The 20,363-nt window shown below is 42.3% G+C and overlaps 1 protein-coding gene across 1 annotated transcript in view; it reads left to right on the top strand.

Moving 5' to 3' along the window:
* Nucleotides 1-20,363, top strand: part of LOC147677808 (neural-cadherin-like) — a 684,133-nt gene that overhangs the window by 477,191 nt on the left and 186,579 nt on the right. The window contains exons 25-26 of the mRNA XM_086945589.1: nucleotides 14,669-14,796; nucleotides 15,713-15,836. Of these exons, the coding sequence (XP_086801715.1) occupies nucleotides 14,669-14,796; nucleotides 15,713-15,836 (252 nt within the window). The remainder of the gene's footprint in view (nucleotides 1-14,668; nucleotides 14,797-15,712; nucleotides 15,837-20,363) is intronic.

Raw genomic sequence — 20,363 nt, forward strand, 5'->3', positions numbered from 1 at the left:
GACCATGTTTCACGCCGGTGCCAAGGAACAGAAACGAAGATGAAGTGCATGAATGCTTTTTGCCCCCACTCAACCCTCACCAGTATTATCTACAGACTAAAGAAGGCGAAATTGCCAGCATTTATCAGCCTTACTAGTATAGTCCGCATTATCAGCATAGGCATCAATATTTTCTCTGGGATTGATTAAACCCGGCAAGGCAGCATTTGATCCTGGCATATTGTTGGCATTTTGTTAGAGTGGTTGGGTGGGTAAGGAGTACATTAAGAGTGATTGGAGACAGCGCAAATAGGGGAGCTGTGACTTAGTTACTGCCGTATTGTGCCCTGTGCCTGTGGAGGCGGCCCAGCTAGGCCTGGGTGCGGCTTGTAAACCAGGTGAGCTCTGCTCCCTTTTCTCTTGCTACACTTTGTACGCCACCCACTTCTCTTCCTGTGGTCCGACAGCCTTGCCCCTTGGTAACACATAATTTGGGAGTTGCCAAAAGAGTTGCTGAACTGAACTGAACTGTTCTGCCCAGGTAAAGAAGCAACAGCTCCTTATCCTACTTTTAGTTTGGATTAAAGGTCCCTCCAGAGCTAGGATTTTAAAGACCTCCCTGAGGAGGGAGCAATTTTCCTGGGGAGCTACACATTCTGGAATCAATTAGGCAAACAAAAACAGAAAAACTAATACAGAGGCATAGACCCAAATCTTCTTTAAAATCCCCTTCAATAAACATCATTGCCTGGTCTGTAAAACATAAGGAGGTCTTAATGGCAGTAGAATTGATTCTCCATCTGTCCCCTGTGGATTGTGTATTTTCGCCTGTTCCCTCATTAAATGAGCCTACAAGTGAGCACTCTATCTTTTTCGAAAAAAGCTGTTAGCGAGCACTCTATCCATTTTTGACACGCTGCTGCCTCCTAGTACATCAAATGCCCGATTTAACCAAGGCTAAGAATCATCTTTGGGAGATTGCTCCTTTGAACAGCTACAAGATGACAGTGGGACCAAGTGTTGGAACCATGATACTGCACACATTTCAGCAGAAGGAATGCAACCATCTTGTGAGCATAGCAGGGTTTGGAACAAGATGTTCATTTTCATCTGTTTCAAACATTGGACACTACCTCAAAAGCGCTTGAGTTTCAATTGAATAAATTCAATATACAAATCTCGCTGCTGGAGTCTCTGGCACAATATACTACTACTATAGAATGACGCTTTGAGAACTTGCACTTGACAGTAAAAGAATTGCTTAGTGAATCTAACAAACCTCTCTCTACTGCTAATCAGAGAATGACTCCAAAATGCATAGGTAGTTCCATTGTGGAAAAACAACAGGAATTCTCGACTTTCGTGCCTTCTCTGGTTGAAGAAGTTAAATCTATTAAGGCACTTTTTTTTCCACCCCTCTTCAATGGTCACTCACTCTGGGCTGCCTCATTGTTCATAACCTTTAGAATCAGTAAAACAAAACTCTCTTACACCATCTCTAACTGACCCTTAGGCTCCAACTAAATTGTGTATGATAGCAGGGGTACACAAAAGTCAGGACCATGAACAAAATAATGAGTGTGAATTGCCCAACTTCAACAAGCCTGCATCTGATATAAAAACTTTATCATTTTCTGAAACTTCGAGGAAAAAAAAGTCCTTCATCAAATTCTCTCATTAAAGTTTCCACTTCCTCTGGGAGTAAATGAAAAACATTGAGGTAACAAAAAAAGGAAAGAACAAAATGCAAAAGCTCTGAAACGAAGAGAAACTACTAACAAATTGTTACAAATATCTCAAAGGCCAAAGAGAAGGCACGCACTGATCAATGCCATGGACAAACACAAGAAGTGATTTTCTCTGTCTGTACTAAGACAGCTTCTCCATGATCACAAAATGTTACAATCTCATCCATCTGAGAGTGTGAAACACCCGGCACCTACATGTACGAACTTCTCACCTCCTTTGAAAATAATGAACAAGGAGCGAGCTAGCCCTGGGAGTCACCAGATGTTAAGAATGGATAGAAAAGAACTAATTGCTGGAATCCATCAGAAGGTACAGGTAAACCAGCAGATGCCAACTGAGAAACGGTTTGACCATCATTGCAGTATGAACATACCACAAGTGTTCTCACTCAGTGGTCTAACTCAAGCTCCTGAAATTGGTTCACAAATATTAAGTGTTTAGGAACACACTCCTCCAACTCATACAGACCCCTCTAGTTTCAAGTTTAGTTTATTATGATAATGGAACTCTTTACGAGGTCCACATAAAAGACATAAAATATACATACAGAGAAAGCATTAAACGTAAAACTTCAAGCATGTACATAGCATCAAAATACACAACAATCTAAAAGAAAAAAAAAATACCAACTTAATACAGATCCAAAAAACATTTGAAAAATGTGTACAGTTTAAAACAAAACATTTCATTTGGCGGGTTAATCATAGCCGCCCTGAAAGCAGTGGCAGACAAAATGTTGAGTTGAAGGCAGATTGGTCTTAACCATCTTCGCCTAAGAGACATCAGGGCTGGACAAACGAAAATGACATGGGACAAATCTTGGTCGTACATCTGACAGAAATCACAGACCGCTGAATGGCCATACCATCTGGAATAAAGAGATTTCAACGGGAGCAAATCCTGTCTTACCAAAAACACTAGGCGTCTAACGCCATGAGGAATGTTCCATTGAGTATACGGTTGAGCTTTCCTCAATAGGCAGGAATCAATAACAGGAGTGCAGCCTTTTTTCAACATCCGGAAATCTCTATCCAGTCTGAACCCTAGTTCCCACGTGGAGGACTTCAAAAGGGTTTTTAACCTCTTCGCCGCTAATGACAAGGGTAACTCGTCATGGACTTTCCATTGATTTCAATGGAAAGTAAATGGCAATAAAAATAATGCCTTAGCAGTAAAGGGGCTAACTGATAAGATGATATGGAAAATAAAACATCTTTATCCAGTTGTAATTGACCCACGGCATATCTGAAGTTTTTTACGATCAATGAATAGTCATTAAAGTTTCCCAACAACTCATTTTTTATAAGATGTCTTAAGGTATTGGGCTCACTCCTTGCAAGGCTTACAACCCAGCGTACGATACCAGCCAGACCTTGGACCCAGCTACTACGTAAGCCGAGTTCCTGTCTTAAGGCAGCAGTTGAATTTGCTGTGCTGACGGATAATAAACTACGTAAAATTTTTCCTTCCGAGGAATTTAAAAAGCTCCAATTTTTTAGGTCAATTAACTCTATTCCGTAGAGTAGGGAGGCAGGAACTTTTGCTCTAAATACATCCAGTAATATAGAAAAATGCCTTCTACCTGTAGCCTTATACAAGGATACCAAACTCTTTCCCTGAGAAATAGCTTTCCGGGAATTATTGGCCATATGAGCTTTCTCACTTAAATTACTCATAACAATTTTACCAAGGAAGGCATAAGATTTCACAGTTTCCAATTTTTGACCCCCTACTGCCCATGGAAAGTTAGAAAATTTAGGTTTCTTCCTTCCAGCCATGCACATCACTTTGCTTTTCGCAGTATTTATCAACAGATAATGGTTTCCAGCATATTCATATAGAGCTTGCAGGCGATTATTCAGGCCCTTCGGAGTAAGATCGAGAATCAAAATATCATCAGCATACATGAGGCATACAATCGGAACGCCCCCCAAAGTCGGGGCAATACCTGAGCATGCTGAGAGAGCCAGAGGTAAATCGACTGTATATAGCGAAAAAAGTAAAGGAGCCAATAGGCAGCCTTGCTTTAACCCGTTGGATGTGGGTATTATTCTAGATAAACCTCTTTCACCGCCAAGCAGCACTCTGCACCAGGTGTCTGAATAAAGGGCACGGATTAATTTAATAAGGAAGGGGGGCATCCCTAAATCAAATAGCTTTCTCCACAACAATGTTCTGTCCACTTTATCAAATGCTGTAGAGAAGTCGATAAATGCACCATAAACATGCCCTCCACGGACTTTCACATATTTTTCCGTAATAACCTGAAGTGCAGTCAAGTTATCTAACGTTCCATGCTTTTGCCTGAAACCAGTTTGTTCAAAAGGCAGAATTTTGAACTCAGTTACCCAATCGTTGATTAAGGTGAGAATACATTTTGCAAAAACCTTGCCAATGGCGTCGAGCAAAGCAATTTGACGATAATTTTGAGGAAGGTCTCTTGCCCCTTTTTTATATAAAGGAACAAGGATACTCCCTTTCCAGGAAGGGGGGACTATTCCGCTAGCAAAGCAAGATTTAAACACAGGAAAAAGAATTTTGCTCCATAGCTCACTCTGTTGTTTTAGCACAGAGATGGGAACCTCGTCGGGACCCATCGCACCGGAGGAGCGCATATTCTTAATAGCGAATTCAATTTCCTTTTCAGATGGGGAATCGTACACACTAGAATCAGCATAAGTTACCCTCTATATTACACACAAATGAGATATAAAACACAAGGGGAAAAACTAAGACTGTATTTCAACGTCAGTACAAATCCCAGGGCAGCAGTGACATCTTAAGTAGGCGTAATATTCTGAGACTTTTAGCCACACAGGAAGATCTGTGTCATCTCTCTTCCTCGAGCATTGAGGCAGTTGAATTAAAACCAGCTGCAGCAGCAAAATTGATACTTTAAAAACATGAAGTTTTTGCTGAATGGGGAATATCAATATCATTCTTGCCCAAGGAAAAGTACTCCATTGTGCTATTAGCCGATGTCTTAGAACGGAAACCAATGAAGAAGGATAAATATTGGGCTTAACAGAACTTGAAGAAAACCACCACATTGCTGAAAAGTGCATTAGGTGCTTGTGGAGCTAATCAGACTACCCTAATAGATTATGTTACAATCTCACTAAATTGTTAACGAGGCCGCCATTGTTGGTTTTTCAATTCCACAATTTTCCAATCCGCCAATTGGAACTGGCTATCATCTAATCTTAATTAAAATAAAATTGATTGACACTGTTTTGTGAAATATTCTGATAAATTCAATAGGATGTTAAATGTAAATGTGCTTGTATTTATATAGCGCCTTCTACCCAGAGGTCTCGTAGCGCTGTATTCATACCGCTGTGGAACCCTTCCTGGCTTTCCTGTGAGATGTCCACTCCTGGGCACCCCCAGGGTGAAGCCAGGCATCCAAGCACTGCTGGGGCTGTTGTGGAGATTAAGCAAGCTATTGCCCAGAGTCATAGAGTGGGACCCATGATTAGACTAGGCACCGAGGCGAGAATTATCAGGTCCGGGGAGATTGAGTCCAAGAGCCGCCAAGGCGGGAATTGAACCCTGGTCCTGGGCCAGACCTTTGCATCAGGGTCTGCCGCTCTAACCATTGAGCCACGCTTCTCCACAGGATAAAATACTCAGCACAACAACTTCCTTTTGGCCAGGCCGCGCAAAACATAATCTGTTGTGATAGTAAGCCTCTCCAAAAGACACCATGATCCATGTCCATTATTTTATGGAACATAGCAGTAGTTAAAAAAAACTCAGATCCAGAACTCAAGTCGCATTTAAGGAGGCTTTATTTGGCCTGTCTTCAAGAGACATTATAAATAGAGTCAGTCAATCAATCCACTTTATTCGATTAATTAAAATCATAAAAGTACAGCACAAAAAATACAAAAACCACTAGACAAATAAAACACATTAACAGTAAAATTCATCAGTAATAAAACGTAATGTGTCGAATTATATAAAATGTCCTTAAAATATAGATGTATGGGCTTTAAGCATGAATTATCATAGAAATTTTCCTTTTCCTGAGGCGAACAGCAGCAACAAGAAAAATTGCAATATAAAAAATATCCCAAGTACTGTTAAACATCTGAAGGTAAAGCAACGCTAGTCTAACCTGTAAAAAGCCTTTATCCTTCAATAAGGGGACTAAAAACTTCCTACGAATATCATTGTAGTAACGGCAAATCATCATAAAGTGCAATGTATCCTATGGGGAATGGTTATCACACAGGCACCGAGCAGCATCCTCTGGTTTACACCACCCCGGCAAATTCCCCAGCGTGAAATGGATCAGATTAAAACAAAATCTAACTTTAGGTTTCTGTAGCTCCCACTCCTCTCAATTCAAAGCCACTATATTCAAAAACTGGTATTTTACCCAAGTCACATCTTCTTTTGTAATCCCCTCAGGAGAATTAAAAAGATCAGGCCGCCCCAATTTAAAGAGCATGAGGCAGCCATGGACTACTACTGGCTTTGTCCAGCTTAACGCAGTCCCACAGGATCTGATCGTTCAGGGTAATATCTGCGTTAAGCCAGGTTTTAAGCCAACAAACCAGCGGTGCTAGGCTCAACTGATCTGAAACATAGCCCAACCCCAGGTCCTGATGTGAAGCAAAAGTTGAGGAAGATTGTTGTACAGACAGAAGGGCACGTAGAAATCTAGTTTCTGCTAACTGTACCCCATCCTGCTGTTTGTAACCCCAAATAGAGGAGCCATACTTAGCAATTGCCAGGCACTCAGATCTGTAAATATTAAGCATGGCCTCAAACGGCCTCGCCCCCAAGCGCTGTGCAAACCCTGATAAAGCTGAGATAGTGATGTACTAAAAATCCTCATGGTCCTTCTCAGGGGTCTTACCAATAAGTAGTCCATTCAAAAGCAGCAAAGAAATCAACAGAGAATCTGAAATATGAAAAGACATCTTTATTACAATTAATTGTGAGGCTACGTCGCCCGGTCACACCTAAAGCAACTGAATGAGGCAGCCTGCTGAATGGTCTCAGCACAGACCTTTTAAACCATTTATTATGCTCTAGGCACACATTTTCTCTTTGAAGTACATTATTGTTGGTCACTCCCAGGACGTGCACACAAAGCACTGTATGATGACAAACCCACTTTCAAGATAAGTCCAGGCCATAAACAATGTCCACATAATGCGTACATTCTCTAGCTGACAAGGCCGGATAAACCCAAAACAGTAAGATCACAGCCCATGTCATAAATAGCTCGTGGAGGCAGGAACAGGAACAGATGGAATAAAGATGGGCACGTTTGTGTAGTAAATCTTTACAATGTCCTGTGCTCTGATCTATATAATCTTGATCAGCTAAAGGGCAGGAACTGGCTTGGCAAGGTTAGCCTCAAGCAACAGGGTCAGCTTTCGCCAGGTCATGCAGGAGTCAGCACAAACCCATGCTAAGGTTATGTCCTTAAATACTTGTTCTGCCACAGTGAGGGCCTACTGTAAGGGCAATCCACAAAATGGCTGCTATGCACAAGATGGAACCCGAGGGTTCAGAACAAAACCTTCAAATACACAGTGAAACCATTGGTGTAACATGACGAAAACACTCGCACTTGCTGAACTCACTGTTTACGGTCTGCTGTTACCAAATTCATAACAGAATCATGATATTTAAAACACAGGTTCAGAATTCAAGGAACCACAATAGATCTAACAACTGCATTCTTTTTAACTCTCTGTTGGGGGACCCAGGAGCATTTTTAATCGAAAAGTACCCCCAAATAAGTAAAGGAGGTCAGCCCCATTACAAAAAAAGGATTTAGACTTCCTATTTCCTCGGCCCATTGTCATAACATGAGATTTTAAAATATTAACTATTAGGTCCAGGGACAGTATGTAAGCTCCAAAGGCATCCAGCAGCCATTGTAGACCTACCGCAGTACGGGCTAGTAACACAGCATCGTCTGCATTTAGAAGAACAGGGATGAGCCTTTCCTCTACATGCGGAACGTCCGGGGTTGCCACTACTAGTGATTTTTCAAGCAGATTGATTTAAAGAGTAAAGAGTAGTGGCGCCAGTATGCACCCCTGTCGGACTCCTCTGCCCGATTTAAAGTGCATTGTGCAATTCCCTGCTTGAGAGACCTTAACTGAAGCTGATAGATCCTGGTGCAAATCAGCCAAAAAGTAAACCAGGCAAGGATCAATGCCCATATCAAGCAAAATGGTCCACAGCTTCGATCTGTTAACCAGATCGAATGCTGAGGAAAGGTCCATAAAGGCCATATGTAAGGAAACTGATTTAGCCATTGTGTATTTGCCTATTAAAAGATAAAGATTAAGGCACTGATCCATGGTGCTTCTGCCCTGCCTGAATCCGTATTGTAGGTTGGATAGGACATCATTATCATTTACCCAAACCATTACTTTGGCTAGAATTGCCTTACCTAGTATTTTAACAGCAGAGTCAATCAATGAAATCGGTCTATAACACTGAGGATCCCCTCTCTGCCCCTTTTTAAATACCGGTATAATTGTTGACCCGGACCAAGATGCAGGGAACCCCAGTGCGCCTGAAGCATTAAAAACATTTGTTAATATCTTTGACCAAAATTTGGGGTGACATTTATACAGATCCACTGGCACACAGTCAGGGCCAAGTGCTTTATTGCTAGAAATCTCAGTTATTGCCCTTTCAATGTCCTCCTCCTTAAAAACCAGCTAAGTTGAGCCCCTCTGGCATAATGAAATCACACAGGAGTCCTGACCCACATTAGACCCATAAACACCCTCAAAATGGGAAATCCACTGTGCCTCAGTAATATTGCGTTCCATAGAGTCATTTTCAAGGCTAGAAAAAAGTGGAGTGTTAACGATAGCCCAGAATCTCGAGCTATCCTTAAGGACTTCGACCGATAGAAGTGCATCGAATGCCTCAACTTTGATCTTATTTTTACGTATATGGAGCGCTAACTTATATTGCTTTCTTAGACTGGCTAAAATAATCTTACCAGGAGGTATATTTTTCAGGGCCTGAAGTAAATTACGGTGGGCCCATGAACAGTTATTTTCAAACCATTTTCCCCTTTGTTAGATCTTGGTTTAGATAACACTGTCAGGTCTGCTGCTATCTGTTCACAAATTCCATCAAAGGCGCTTAAGACCTCAGCCCTTGGGGTGGTTAAATCAGTGCATTTTACTATGTTCTTTGCAGCCTTTGTACAAAGATAATTATAAATAGAGGAACTGCGACTGGAAGGGTATGTGGTAGTTTTCACCTCAGCAGAAAAAGCCAAGAAAAATGGGCTTTCTATGGGTGGCCTTTCAATTTATGAGACGATGGGCAAGTCTTTTAGCTTAAGCCGCTTGGAATCTACTTTGCCGCAAATACTTGGCTTAATAATATTTAATTGGGTCTTTGGAAGTAAAACTGGCCCAATCATCATTTTAAATATCTATATCAACCCAGGCTCCAGGCAAAGTGAGCAAAACATAAAGTTATTGAAAAGTTCCTCATGGAACTGAAAGGTGCCTATAGTGGATTCTCACAAATACTTACAGGTGAATTTAATCTCAATTTGGCAAATCACCTCAGAAGAAGTTGTAACCTAAGAAGGATGGATATGCGCTGGGGTATTCCGATACAAACTTCCGAATACAATCTTATCAATAAATTAGACCACAACCTCCTCCGCACTCTAGAGGCTCTTGGATACCGGGCAGTCAATTGGTGCTGTCACTGTGACACTTTGAGGACTGCCACAAGAAAATCATGCAAACCAGATTCTGTCTTGGAATACACTTTTGTAACTCTTTCCCTCTTCAATAAAATTGTGAGTTTCAACATAGCTGCACGATGCGAGAGTGACTATTCACCACAGATCATTAGGATCATGAAGTCCAATGAGCGAGTACAAGCATATGATGTTATTGGCACACAGGACGCAGGTTGCCATTGACAAAGGAACAGGTGGAACACCCTCACATCAGCCTGTTGTGAGGAGTGGAGGCAGACTAGTACAACATTAAACTGGTACCTCAAAGATCCAATCAGGGCATGGGATACGACTCAAGATGAACTTAAAGGGTATTCCCTTAAATCTAGTAAATGGCCCTGGCAGAGATGTCGACCAAGAAAAAACAGGAAATGGTACTCAAAATCATCAAAGCCTCATTGTTGAGCAGTGATAACTGAAATGAAGGCTACTAATACCCATCCTGATCCCGCATTTCAGCGTAAAAAATTCAGTGAGCTACGTAAAGACTACAAAAAGGCAGTTTGATCAGCAAAAAGATCCCAAACCGAACAGGATTGGATAGACATCATGCAAGCTTGCAAAAGTAATAATTGAAAATCTCTTTGGTGTCTTTTTAACAAACTTGATAGAGATTCAACTGCCACAATAGGCAATAATGTCACTGAAGAAACATGGGTGAGGCATATTGAATCTTTATACAAAAGCCGGGACCTAAACCCTCTCCTGTTACACAAGGACCACCACACAACACCTTTATCCTTTTTCTGAATGAAATAAAACAAAAGGTTGAGAAATGCACACCTGGCCCAAATGGGCTTCCTGTGGCTATTGTTAAACAAGACTGTGATTTTGGTGGGCCCGTTTTCATTCCATATTTAATTAATGTATATCTGAGAAGGAAGTTCCAGAATCACGGTGTGGCTCTATTTTCTAACCTATTCTCAAGAAAGGCCAGTATGCTACCCTGACAGCTACTGTATGAATGCCCTTTTGGATGTAGACTCAACAATCTTTGCTAGCTTGCTGCTGGCTGAGCTGGAACACTGGGTGGTAAGAGAAAAATTAATGGCCTTTAATCAAACAGGTTTTAAAGGTGAATGTAGTACCACAGATAACTAGGTTGTACCCTCAATGATCACTGAGAAATATATCATCCGTAAAAAACAACTTTTATATACCTGCTTTGTAGATTTCTCGAAATCATTCGATTATGTCAACCGTAATACCCTATGCAGGAAATTGGCTGACTGGTACATTCCAGCAAAATGACTATGTTCCATCCACTTTTATACTCAAACAATTGGGCAAATGTCAAACTTGGTTCTAACAAAAGCTTGTCTACCATAATAGAAGTCAAGAGGATCTTGAAACAAGGGTACGTTCTTGCCCTAAAGCTTTTCAATCTGTTTACATTGGCCTTAAGTGCACACCTTTGCGCAACCAAATCCATCCACCAAGGCTGAGGCACTGTCAGGTGACCTCATTACAATTTGCTGATGATGCAGTTCTGATTAACTTGACTGGAATTGGGCTTCAGAGGCTATTAACCAATCTCCATACTTACTTACTGTGCTGAAAATGAAATGGCGGTGAATCTTACAAAAACTCAGATTGTGTTTTTGGAAGGAAGGTTGGGAAGAAAAGTAGCTGGTTCCTAGGCAGCCTGCCGGTCTCAGGAAGCTCTTGCTATAAATATCTATGTGTTTGGCTGCAGGATTGCTTGGCTTATCGTTTGCATCAAAATTCATTAACCAAAGACCGCCTCCTTAATTGCTACTTTTCAGTACTTACACTGCAAATGGCAAAGCCCAACTTTGACACCTCTTCTTGCGGTGATAATTGCCAAACTTAGCCCAACTTATGTCCTTTCTTAACTCTGCACAAAGTAAGACATTTCGTATTCTTTTTCAACTATCATAAAAAAATCCCAAGCCAGGTTGTGGTTGGAATTTGGTCAGCTTAACCAAGTGTTTGCTCAACGCGGCTCCATACTTTAATATATATCACTAATAAGACTGTCCGATCAGACGACACTGCGTTCCTAGATATAGATTGGAATTCAAATTGCCATTCGAAAAAAACAAAAAGCTGGACACGCGCTTTTGATCTGGCCTTGAATGACCTTGCAGCAAATGAACTATGAGAATCTACACTCTTGCAAGTTCTTTTCAAAACATCTCTAAATAAACAAATAAAGATCTCATGGAATAGGGACAAGAAAGGCTTTAGTAAAAGGAGCCATGGATGGACGGTCATTGACTCTTACAACAACATTACCGGCAGTAATACTTAACTGCTTTAATTAGATTTTTTTTTAAATTCAAGTTGCTACACCTGTGTTTTGGCTTGGGTCAAACTACTGATTGCCTGCCAAACTGGTCATTGAAACCTCTATGTTCTAAGTGCAGCCTTAGTCATCAGCATATGGAAAGTCTGCCTCATACTGTATCAATTTGCCCAAGCTTTTGACTGAACGAAAGGCTTTGCTGCACAACTTTTTTATTCAGAACGGCATCAGGGAAGAGAGTGTGGCCTAATGGCTAGGGTGGTGGACCTCAAATCTAGGAAACCGGGTTCGAGTCTCGGCAACGACGCTTAACATCCTGTGATAGTGGGCAAATCACTAAATCTTCCAGTGCCTAACAAAAATTAATGTGTCCTTATGTAATGCAACTGGTACTCATGTAAAGCTCTCTGATACCTTCGCGTCAAGTTCGCGCTATATAAAACTCCTTTAAAAAAAAATCAGAACATGCTGCCATGCCTTACTCTTTTGTCTAAAAGGTGAATGCCCCCAAGTGCTTGCAGCTTTCATAAAGTGTATTACAAGAGCAGACAGGCTGCTGTTGTTTGACTGCAGCAATGTGAAGGAGCACGAGCAAAGGTTCTAGCCTGATGCAGTTTAATGCTTTCAATGTCACCCTGTAAACAATAGGAGTATTACCTGGCTACTGGTCTGTGAACCCGAACTTTACTTTAAACAGGTACAACAAACAATCCAGCATTACATTATGCTTGGATCAAGTTATTTATTTAACTTTACCCTTTTAGAAATGTTCAATGTTACTTTGATTTTTCAAACGTCTCAAGACAAGGAAAACATTTCTCCTTAAAACATTCAAACAACATTTAACAAACAATTTGACATTAGACTATATACTTAAACATACAAATCTTTCTATATACAGTAGTGCAATCTTGCACCAATTCCTAGCCACATTATATTTACAATAACACTGCAACTTTTGTAAATTATATCATTTCTTTGGAAGTCAACCTATGACCTATCGTTTGTCTTTTATAAGAAACATTTTTAGAGATGCCAAACACTTTTAGAAATGCAGACGCGTTTCTAGTTCCATTCCCCCTTGAGGAACTTTCATCAGGGCTTCTTATACACTTTGTGTGCAGAAATTCTTTGGTCTTCTATGAGAACCATTGCTGGGTTCATCAACATAGTGGTACAACTCTCAACTAGTCATGTGGGGGACTTAGTAACATTTGCTGATCGATACTGGTATCTGTGTTGCCTGGATTTTCCACTTGAAAAATGAATAATGTGGTCGCCTGCTTCTGGATTATTTTGTTCCTGCCAGGCGTTCAAGATTCGTTCTGCCTGGCAGCTGGGATCAGTATGCGCGAGATGAATCGACTGAATAACTGAAAAAAGAAAGAAAGTATGTTGGGAACAGCAGCGGCAGCGTGAACAAGGAGTGCGACAGGAGCCGACCGAGTAATGAGGCGCAAACAAATCTTGAACGCCTAGCAGGAACAAAATAATCCAGAAGCAGGCGACCCCATTATTCATTTTTTATTTTTTTAAGGGCAGGCAGTGGTCTCTGGGACCACTGCCTGCTCTTAAAAAATATTTTCAAACATACTCACAAAGGGCAAGGGGTCCCCTGAGGACCCCTTCCCGTTTGTGAGTGGTTTACCACCTACTTGAAGTAGGTGGTAAACTGCAAGTGTTTTGCGGCTACAAATGCGGTTGCTAAACACTAGTACAAAGCATGTTGACTCACTATTAGGAAGGGACGCCCCTTCCTAATAGCAAGAGTCGCAAATGCTATTTTGCGAGTCAGGGAGGTTCTCCCGTTTGCGGCTGCAAAAAAGGGTTGTACATCTGGCCCTTGGTTCCTTGGAAAAGGTAGTGTAAGACACAATGGGAAACAATGTGAAACAAGGGAATATGGGGCGATACTGCTCTCCATAAATGAGGTTATTGTTTTATAATTGTGTGAATGTTTTTCATTTTCTGCTTTGTGATGTGTACATTTATGGTTTTAACTAACCAAGATACATTTGTTACTGTTACTGTCAGTATTTAGTGGTGTATTTGGCACTGAAACCTAACCTGCAAACTGTACTTTAACCCTTTAATGTTTAATTTGATGACAGTTCTTACCACATTTGTCCAAACTTCCACTTAATGTTCTCAGCCGAGTAGCACTATTTAAAATTATAATGTTACCATGAATACTCAACGCCATTCAGAACTTTCCCTTGCCTGTACCCCAAACCTGGTTCCAAACAATGTTTACTAAAAGGAATTCCTTCTTGTGGCTAAACCAACCGTCTAGGGTGGCCTTTGGCAAATGTGTCCCTATTACTATCTGGTGAAGGGATAGGTATGGCAGACATCCACCTCTGCTATTGGGCATCGCGGTTGTTGATAGTGGATGAGTGGCAGATAGCTGATGTACAACTGGCTTGTTTCAAACTGTCCTGTTGAAGTGATACACATTTCCTATGCTGGCAGATTGTTGATTCTGTTGTTACTGACTATTCTCAAAATAATAAAATATGATTATAAAAAAAAATTCTGATGTGGGCAGCAGTGGCAGGTACCCGCCTTATTGGAATTATAAGGCCCACAGTAACTTCACTAACCTGCTAAGTTTCACTCAGGGGCTCTGGCTGCTGAAAGCTGCTGAAATTTGCAGATGAAATTCTATGGGAGAATGAGTTCTTATTGGTCGAACCAGACCCAGGATATACGATTCCGTGGTAGTTCCTTTTTCTCAGTGGAACCTCAAGATTCAACCCGTAATCCATGTTTACTCAGCCTCTCTGGAGTTATTAGTAACCCCGATATAGGTAACTCTTAGAAAACAGATGTGACGTGACAACTATCGGGGACCTCATAATGAGGCTTTAGTTTTTTATCCATCGATAGTCTTACAACTCTTCATTTTGTTTACATAGGATGTTTATTTCATTCTTGACCGCTGTCAGGCCGCTGTTGTCTCGGAGGCAGAGGGAGTGGGACAAGGGCTGTCAACCGATGATCGCTCAAGCTGTGAGGCTACAGGGATGCTTGCTCTAAACAGAAGGTACACACCTTATTATACATTTTATGAGAAATCAAGGTATACATGTTTATAGTGCCTATCCCATGCCTAGGGATATGAAGATTAGAAGCTCTCAAATAATCTTTTGGAGCTTCAGAAAGGTCCTTTCATACCCCTTGTCAAAAAGGGAGGGTGCTGTCTGAGATGGGAAGTTAGTTGAGAAATTAATAGTTAGTCACAAACATAGTACTCTACGATTAGAGCTTTTATGGGTCCATTTACTTCTAAATAGATTGTTCTGAATGTTTCCCAGCAAAAACAGTGTAATAGCCACATTTGAGAAGTTACCATTCCACATTCAGTGGCGGAGAACAGAGCTTAAAAGTCAAATAGTTTCAGGATTTAAGTTTACTGTTAAGTATTGTAAACATATCATGACAGGTCGGTGTCAGAGCTGGATGTATGTGAGTGGCACTTCCATTTGTGGAGAAAGTGATACATCCTCTGGAAGAAGTGTCTCACCTGGTGAAGAATCCTCTGGTGGCATTACATCTGGTGTAGGTAAGGCAGAACTAATTGTAGTGTGGGATTCATCAAAAGAGGAGAATCCTCCAACAGAGGCTTTATTACTTACAGCAAAAATATGAGAATTTTCTCTGATCACCATACTCTAAATCTAGCTCAAGTGTTGCAAGATGTGTTCTCTGTTCACTAGCAAATTGTTGTGGGTGCCTTCGATATATATTGACCTACTCCAGGTCTCAGCGAAGTTTAGAACACCCCTGTGCCCGGGTTCTAGCTCTTTACAGATTTTATCAATGTATTTGGTTTTTCTTTGATTGTTGTGACATTGACATATCTTTTCCTGAATTTGTTCTAGGCCACAAGGCGACCCTTTGTCTTAAGAATATTCAAGTGCCTAAGGAATATGCACTAAAGTTGCCTTCTTCTTTTAAAGCTATTGGAGTGGACACCCGGTGCTGCAGTTGGGTGGCGTCAAGGAGACCATCCCTTACTCCTATCCTCGCTTACAACACAAGCATTTCACAGGCTGCCTGCGCAATGTTATCTTAGACAGTCAGGTTGGTACACAGAAGATGTCTTTTAACATGGTGTCCTATGGTTGTTTATTATTCATACTGTATAGGGGACTCAAGCAGTAAAGAGCTGTCTTGAATATTGTACAGGAATCAAGCAGGATTTGTATAGCCTGGTTGCATTATCCGTGAGGGTCTTGAGGCCCTGTTGGGTCATGCTGCGGGATCACGCTGTCTGTTCTTATTGGTTGAACGTCCAGGTCTTGATACAGAAAGCATGTAATGTATGGGCAGTGACGGATTAAGGATGAGTGAGAGGAACCATTATTTATGAGTGTTTGATGCACAAAGTAGCTTTCAACTAGTGGTTTGCCCCAAATAATAAATTGTCCTTTCTAGAATCCAGAAACCCTGTTCTATTTGTGATATCTCCACTGATCAATATTGGATGGTCCTTGTCAGATCACTTACTTTTTATGTACTTAGCTCCATTAAATACAAAACAGGATTTCTTGGAAGACCGGTTACATGCCCATATTTGATGCAGCGTAAAAAATAGACACCCGAAGGAGGAGCCAAGACGGCGGCCAAAATGGCCGCATAGACGCCCGGCTCCGCCGCTCGCCCTCGCCTCCCGCACCATCCTGGCGCATATCCTGTATCCCGATCGTGGCCCCGTATTGGTGAAGGTGTGTGGAGCTCGGCGGTGTGACTCCGGCGCGAAGCCCACCTCTGATGGCCGTGATCCGTCGATCTGAACTTTCTGGCCCTTGGAGGGAGCGAACCGGGGCTTCCAGTGACGCAGCGGCCGGCACAGACGTAATCAACTTCGGCTCCGGTCGGCCATGTTTGTCCGGTGACCCAAACCGGGACTTGTAAATGTACGTGGCCGTGGACGGTCGATCGGGGCTTGGCGCTGGAGCCCCCGAGCAGCCCACTTAAGGTGACATGTTGGTGCCTCTAATGCGTACAACCTCAGCCGCAACTATCGATGCTCAGCCTGGATCTGCCCTGCCTTGGGGACTGCTGGCGACCGAACGATCTCCCTGCAATGCTCTTTATTGTGGCAGTCTCCGCCTGCGGCTGGTAAGCGATTGACGGTGCGGAGTGCGCCTGCTATTACCCGTGTGTGTGTTACGGGCAGCACTTGATTTCTCGGCTGCCTGTGGGCTTGCTGCCTCTCCTGCTCTGAGGTGCCCTGCGTAACACTGAAAATCGGAGTTGGCGGATCATGTTGCCGAGCTCCTGTTGTTGCTGACTTTCCTACTTCCCAGCCCACTATTTCCTCTCCTGCTCTACAGTGTTCAGTTCTCCTGGTGGCCAGTGGGACATGGCGATTGCTCATCGCATCGACGCTTTTGTTTTTACCCGTAGTCGGCTCGGCTCCAACAGGGATTGTTGACTCATTGTACTTGCCACTCCATGATATACGTTTCTCTACTATTGCAGTTTGCACCGGCCAGGGCTGAATCTGGCTGTTTAGGTATTTGTTGGCTGTTTTTGGTGTCGGTCTGTATCATGGCTTGTGACATTGATTTGGGGTGATCGGGATGACTATATACTGTTGTTTGCCCTCCATCATGGCGGGCTTCCAGGGTTTTCGGGATGGGTGGGGGGGGGCGTATCTGGGGCCGGAGCTAGGGCCCTCCTTCCAATTTCCCTCTTGTGAGTTTTCTGGGGCGACAGGCATGCCTATGGGGGGGGGGTGGGCCGTGGCCTTCCGCTGCATGCAGGGTGGGGGGTGGGGGGTGGGACGTCTTCCTGTTTTTCTTTGTCTCTATGGCCCTACTTTCTTTCTTCCTTTCTTATTCTTTCTTGATGTATTTTCCTTTCTCGCACATTTTCTTATAGTTGGAGGCGGGGGTTTGGGTTTCTTGGGAAGATTATCGCCTGTGTCCCTTTTTGCTACGGACTTTGGTTGTCATTGCTCGCGTTCGTGAATGGGACCCTGTGGTACAGTTTGATCGTATTTGGCTTCATACCTTCCTATTGTTCTCCCAATGTTATATTCGACTAAATGCTATTATCCTGTCCTGCGTATTGTTTGCTATGTGACATCGTAATAATGCTTGCTGTTCGATCCTTCAACTCTATTATAAATTGGATTCCTCTCATATCCTGTAATAATGTGGACAATTTTGCACGTCGATCCTGATTTACTATGGCTGGTCGGGCCAGGGTGCACCGTACTGTTTTCCCATTGTTGCATGACATTATGATCTCTGGCACTATGTTGTTTGGTGGCCCCCTGGCCTATACTTGCTTTGCTGTAATGTTTGAGGTTTCCAAATACAATTTTTACAAAAAAAAAAAAAATAGACACCCATCCTTGCTTAGTGATTATTATTTCTGAAATGCTTATCTTTGTAGAACCAATTTTGGTATACACTATGGATTAAAATATTTAGAAAGGGCTACCATGGAAACATGTTTCTAAGAGCGGCTATTTCACCAGGTTTCAAGATGTGTTTTTCGTGAGCTACTACATTAAGCCATGTGTTTACCTCAGTCCAAAAGAGTATAATAAATATGGAAGAAAGAGGCTCCTTTGCTCACACGTTTGGAGGCTCTTCTTCATAACTATTGCTGTTTATTTAAAGAAACATTGTAGACTTAAAAGATTAAAAAAGCTTGAAGAAACGCTAGCTAATGCTGAAAATGGCACTGCTGTTGCAGAAAATTTTCATCAGCCCTTGTTTTGTCCCTAACATCAGATGTGACATTGCATTACCATTCCACCGATTATATTGCTAGTAGTGACATCACAGCCTTTGGCTGGTGAAATCACGTTGAGGTTGATACACGTAGTCTATGATAATTTCTCCAGACACCGCAAAAACAGACCTGAGCCAGGTGTAAGTCACAATGGCAGCATTCAGATCTTATATCCACTCCCAGTGGCAGCCAAACGATGCCTTTGATGTCAGCTTTGGGCTAGAGAATGCCTGTACATCAGTTTAGTATTGGGCTGCTCTTTGTTCACACGGAACATGCACAAGCGTTACATCACAGAATGTTATATTGTTGTGTATGACATGTGTAATGTTCACGCAGTTCTGCTCTGTGCCACCTGGTACTGACAACACACTGGTCGAGGATGTCTTTCCATACACCACAGGGCAAAATTAACTTACTGCAGCTAACTACTACTAGAGTCAAGCAAGCTCTAGTGATGTATCTTGCATCTCAATTTCAGCTGCAAGAAAAACCCTGTTTGTGCAAGGAGGAGCTGCAACATTGCCTTGTGCTAGTACGTGGTGAGAGGAATATGTGGGTCACCCTGAATGGTGACAGTGCTAATGAACCAGATGCAGTTAGGCCAAAAGCTTCTGTCGGAGTAAGAGGCTCCAAGAGGGCTTGACGTAAGCCACTTTGATATGTGAAGTTCGAAGCGCTCTCAAGTTCTGTGCTGAGGTTGCTGAAGGCGTGTATATTTGAATGTGGTGAAGGCATTTTTCCTCAACGTACAGTTGGTGTAGGCTCAGGGATGGTTTCAACAAACTTAGTCCACTTGAAGAATTTCCTGCCTGGTGAGAAACTTCTTCCGATTTCAAGTTCATTACAGCAATCGAGATTGCAGAAGTAAGGCCACCAGCAGTTAAGCTGCCGCCAGCAATGTCAGCAGGGGACTGACACTCATTTCTTCAGAACAATTCCTAGGGGCCAAAAAATGGAAGCAGAGAGAGTAAGAGATCTCAGTAGGCAGGCAAGTGTTTTTGTTGTCTTTGTCCCAGTCTTGATCAGATGTTCCAGTGGGTCGACAATGGGATTTTAAAAAACATCTAGCTTAATTTTGTGGGTGCCCTAGTTCAATCCCTCAAACGTTCCTATACATAAAAACCCTACGTCTACTGTGTTCTTTGTTTGCTGCTTGTGTGAATGACTTGTGACATAAGAAATCACAAAGTGTCCTTACAGCAAAATTCAACATTGTAGCATAAGTGAGGAAGAGCGTTCACATGTCTTTCAGATACACCCCTTTTTTTCACCAGTTTAGCTTAGCCTAGGTATAAGGCAACCCAGCACCTCCTGGAATCACTCCATTGATCTCTCCCACAGAACTGTCTGTTCCGGCAGCTAGAGACATATGAAGCCTCAGGAGTGGATATGAAGAGACATCTCCCTACCTCCTTTTAAGGGACACTGCTCACCAGTATCAGATTGGACAGCAAAGCCTAGGGACGAGAAACAGCAGTCATACCAAGAGAGCTGGAACAACACAGGACGATAATCAATAAGATGTCCGCAAAGTGTAGTCTTAGTCTGTGTTCAAAATAATTCACCCTGGCCACACTGCCAGAGTATCTAAGGGAACCACCTGATCCGGGATTCACTGCTACTTATCATTTGAATCGCCAGCAGCAACTTTGGAGGAATGATGAAGAATCACTCTGGAGAATGATAGGAAGCTGGCACAAGTAGGAGTGATGGGAGTCAGTATGAAGTAATCCCCCTATCTAGAGGATCGCAGTGGAATAGGTCAATATTCGAGGGGTCAGGAGAGAGCTACAAAGTAGGGAGGAACAAGAACATAGGGAATTGTACAAATGAAGGAAAGCGAGTAATGCAAAA

Source organism: Lissotriton vulgaris, chromosome 12, assembly GCF_964263255.1.
Source record: "Lissotriton vulgaris chromosome 12, aLisVul1.2, whole genome shotgun sequence".
NCBI classification, from domain to species: domain Eukaryota; kingdom Metazoa; phylum Chordata; class Amphibia; order Caudata; family Salamandridae; genus Lissotriton; species Lissotriton vulgaris.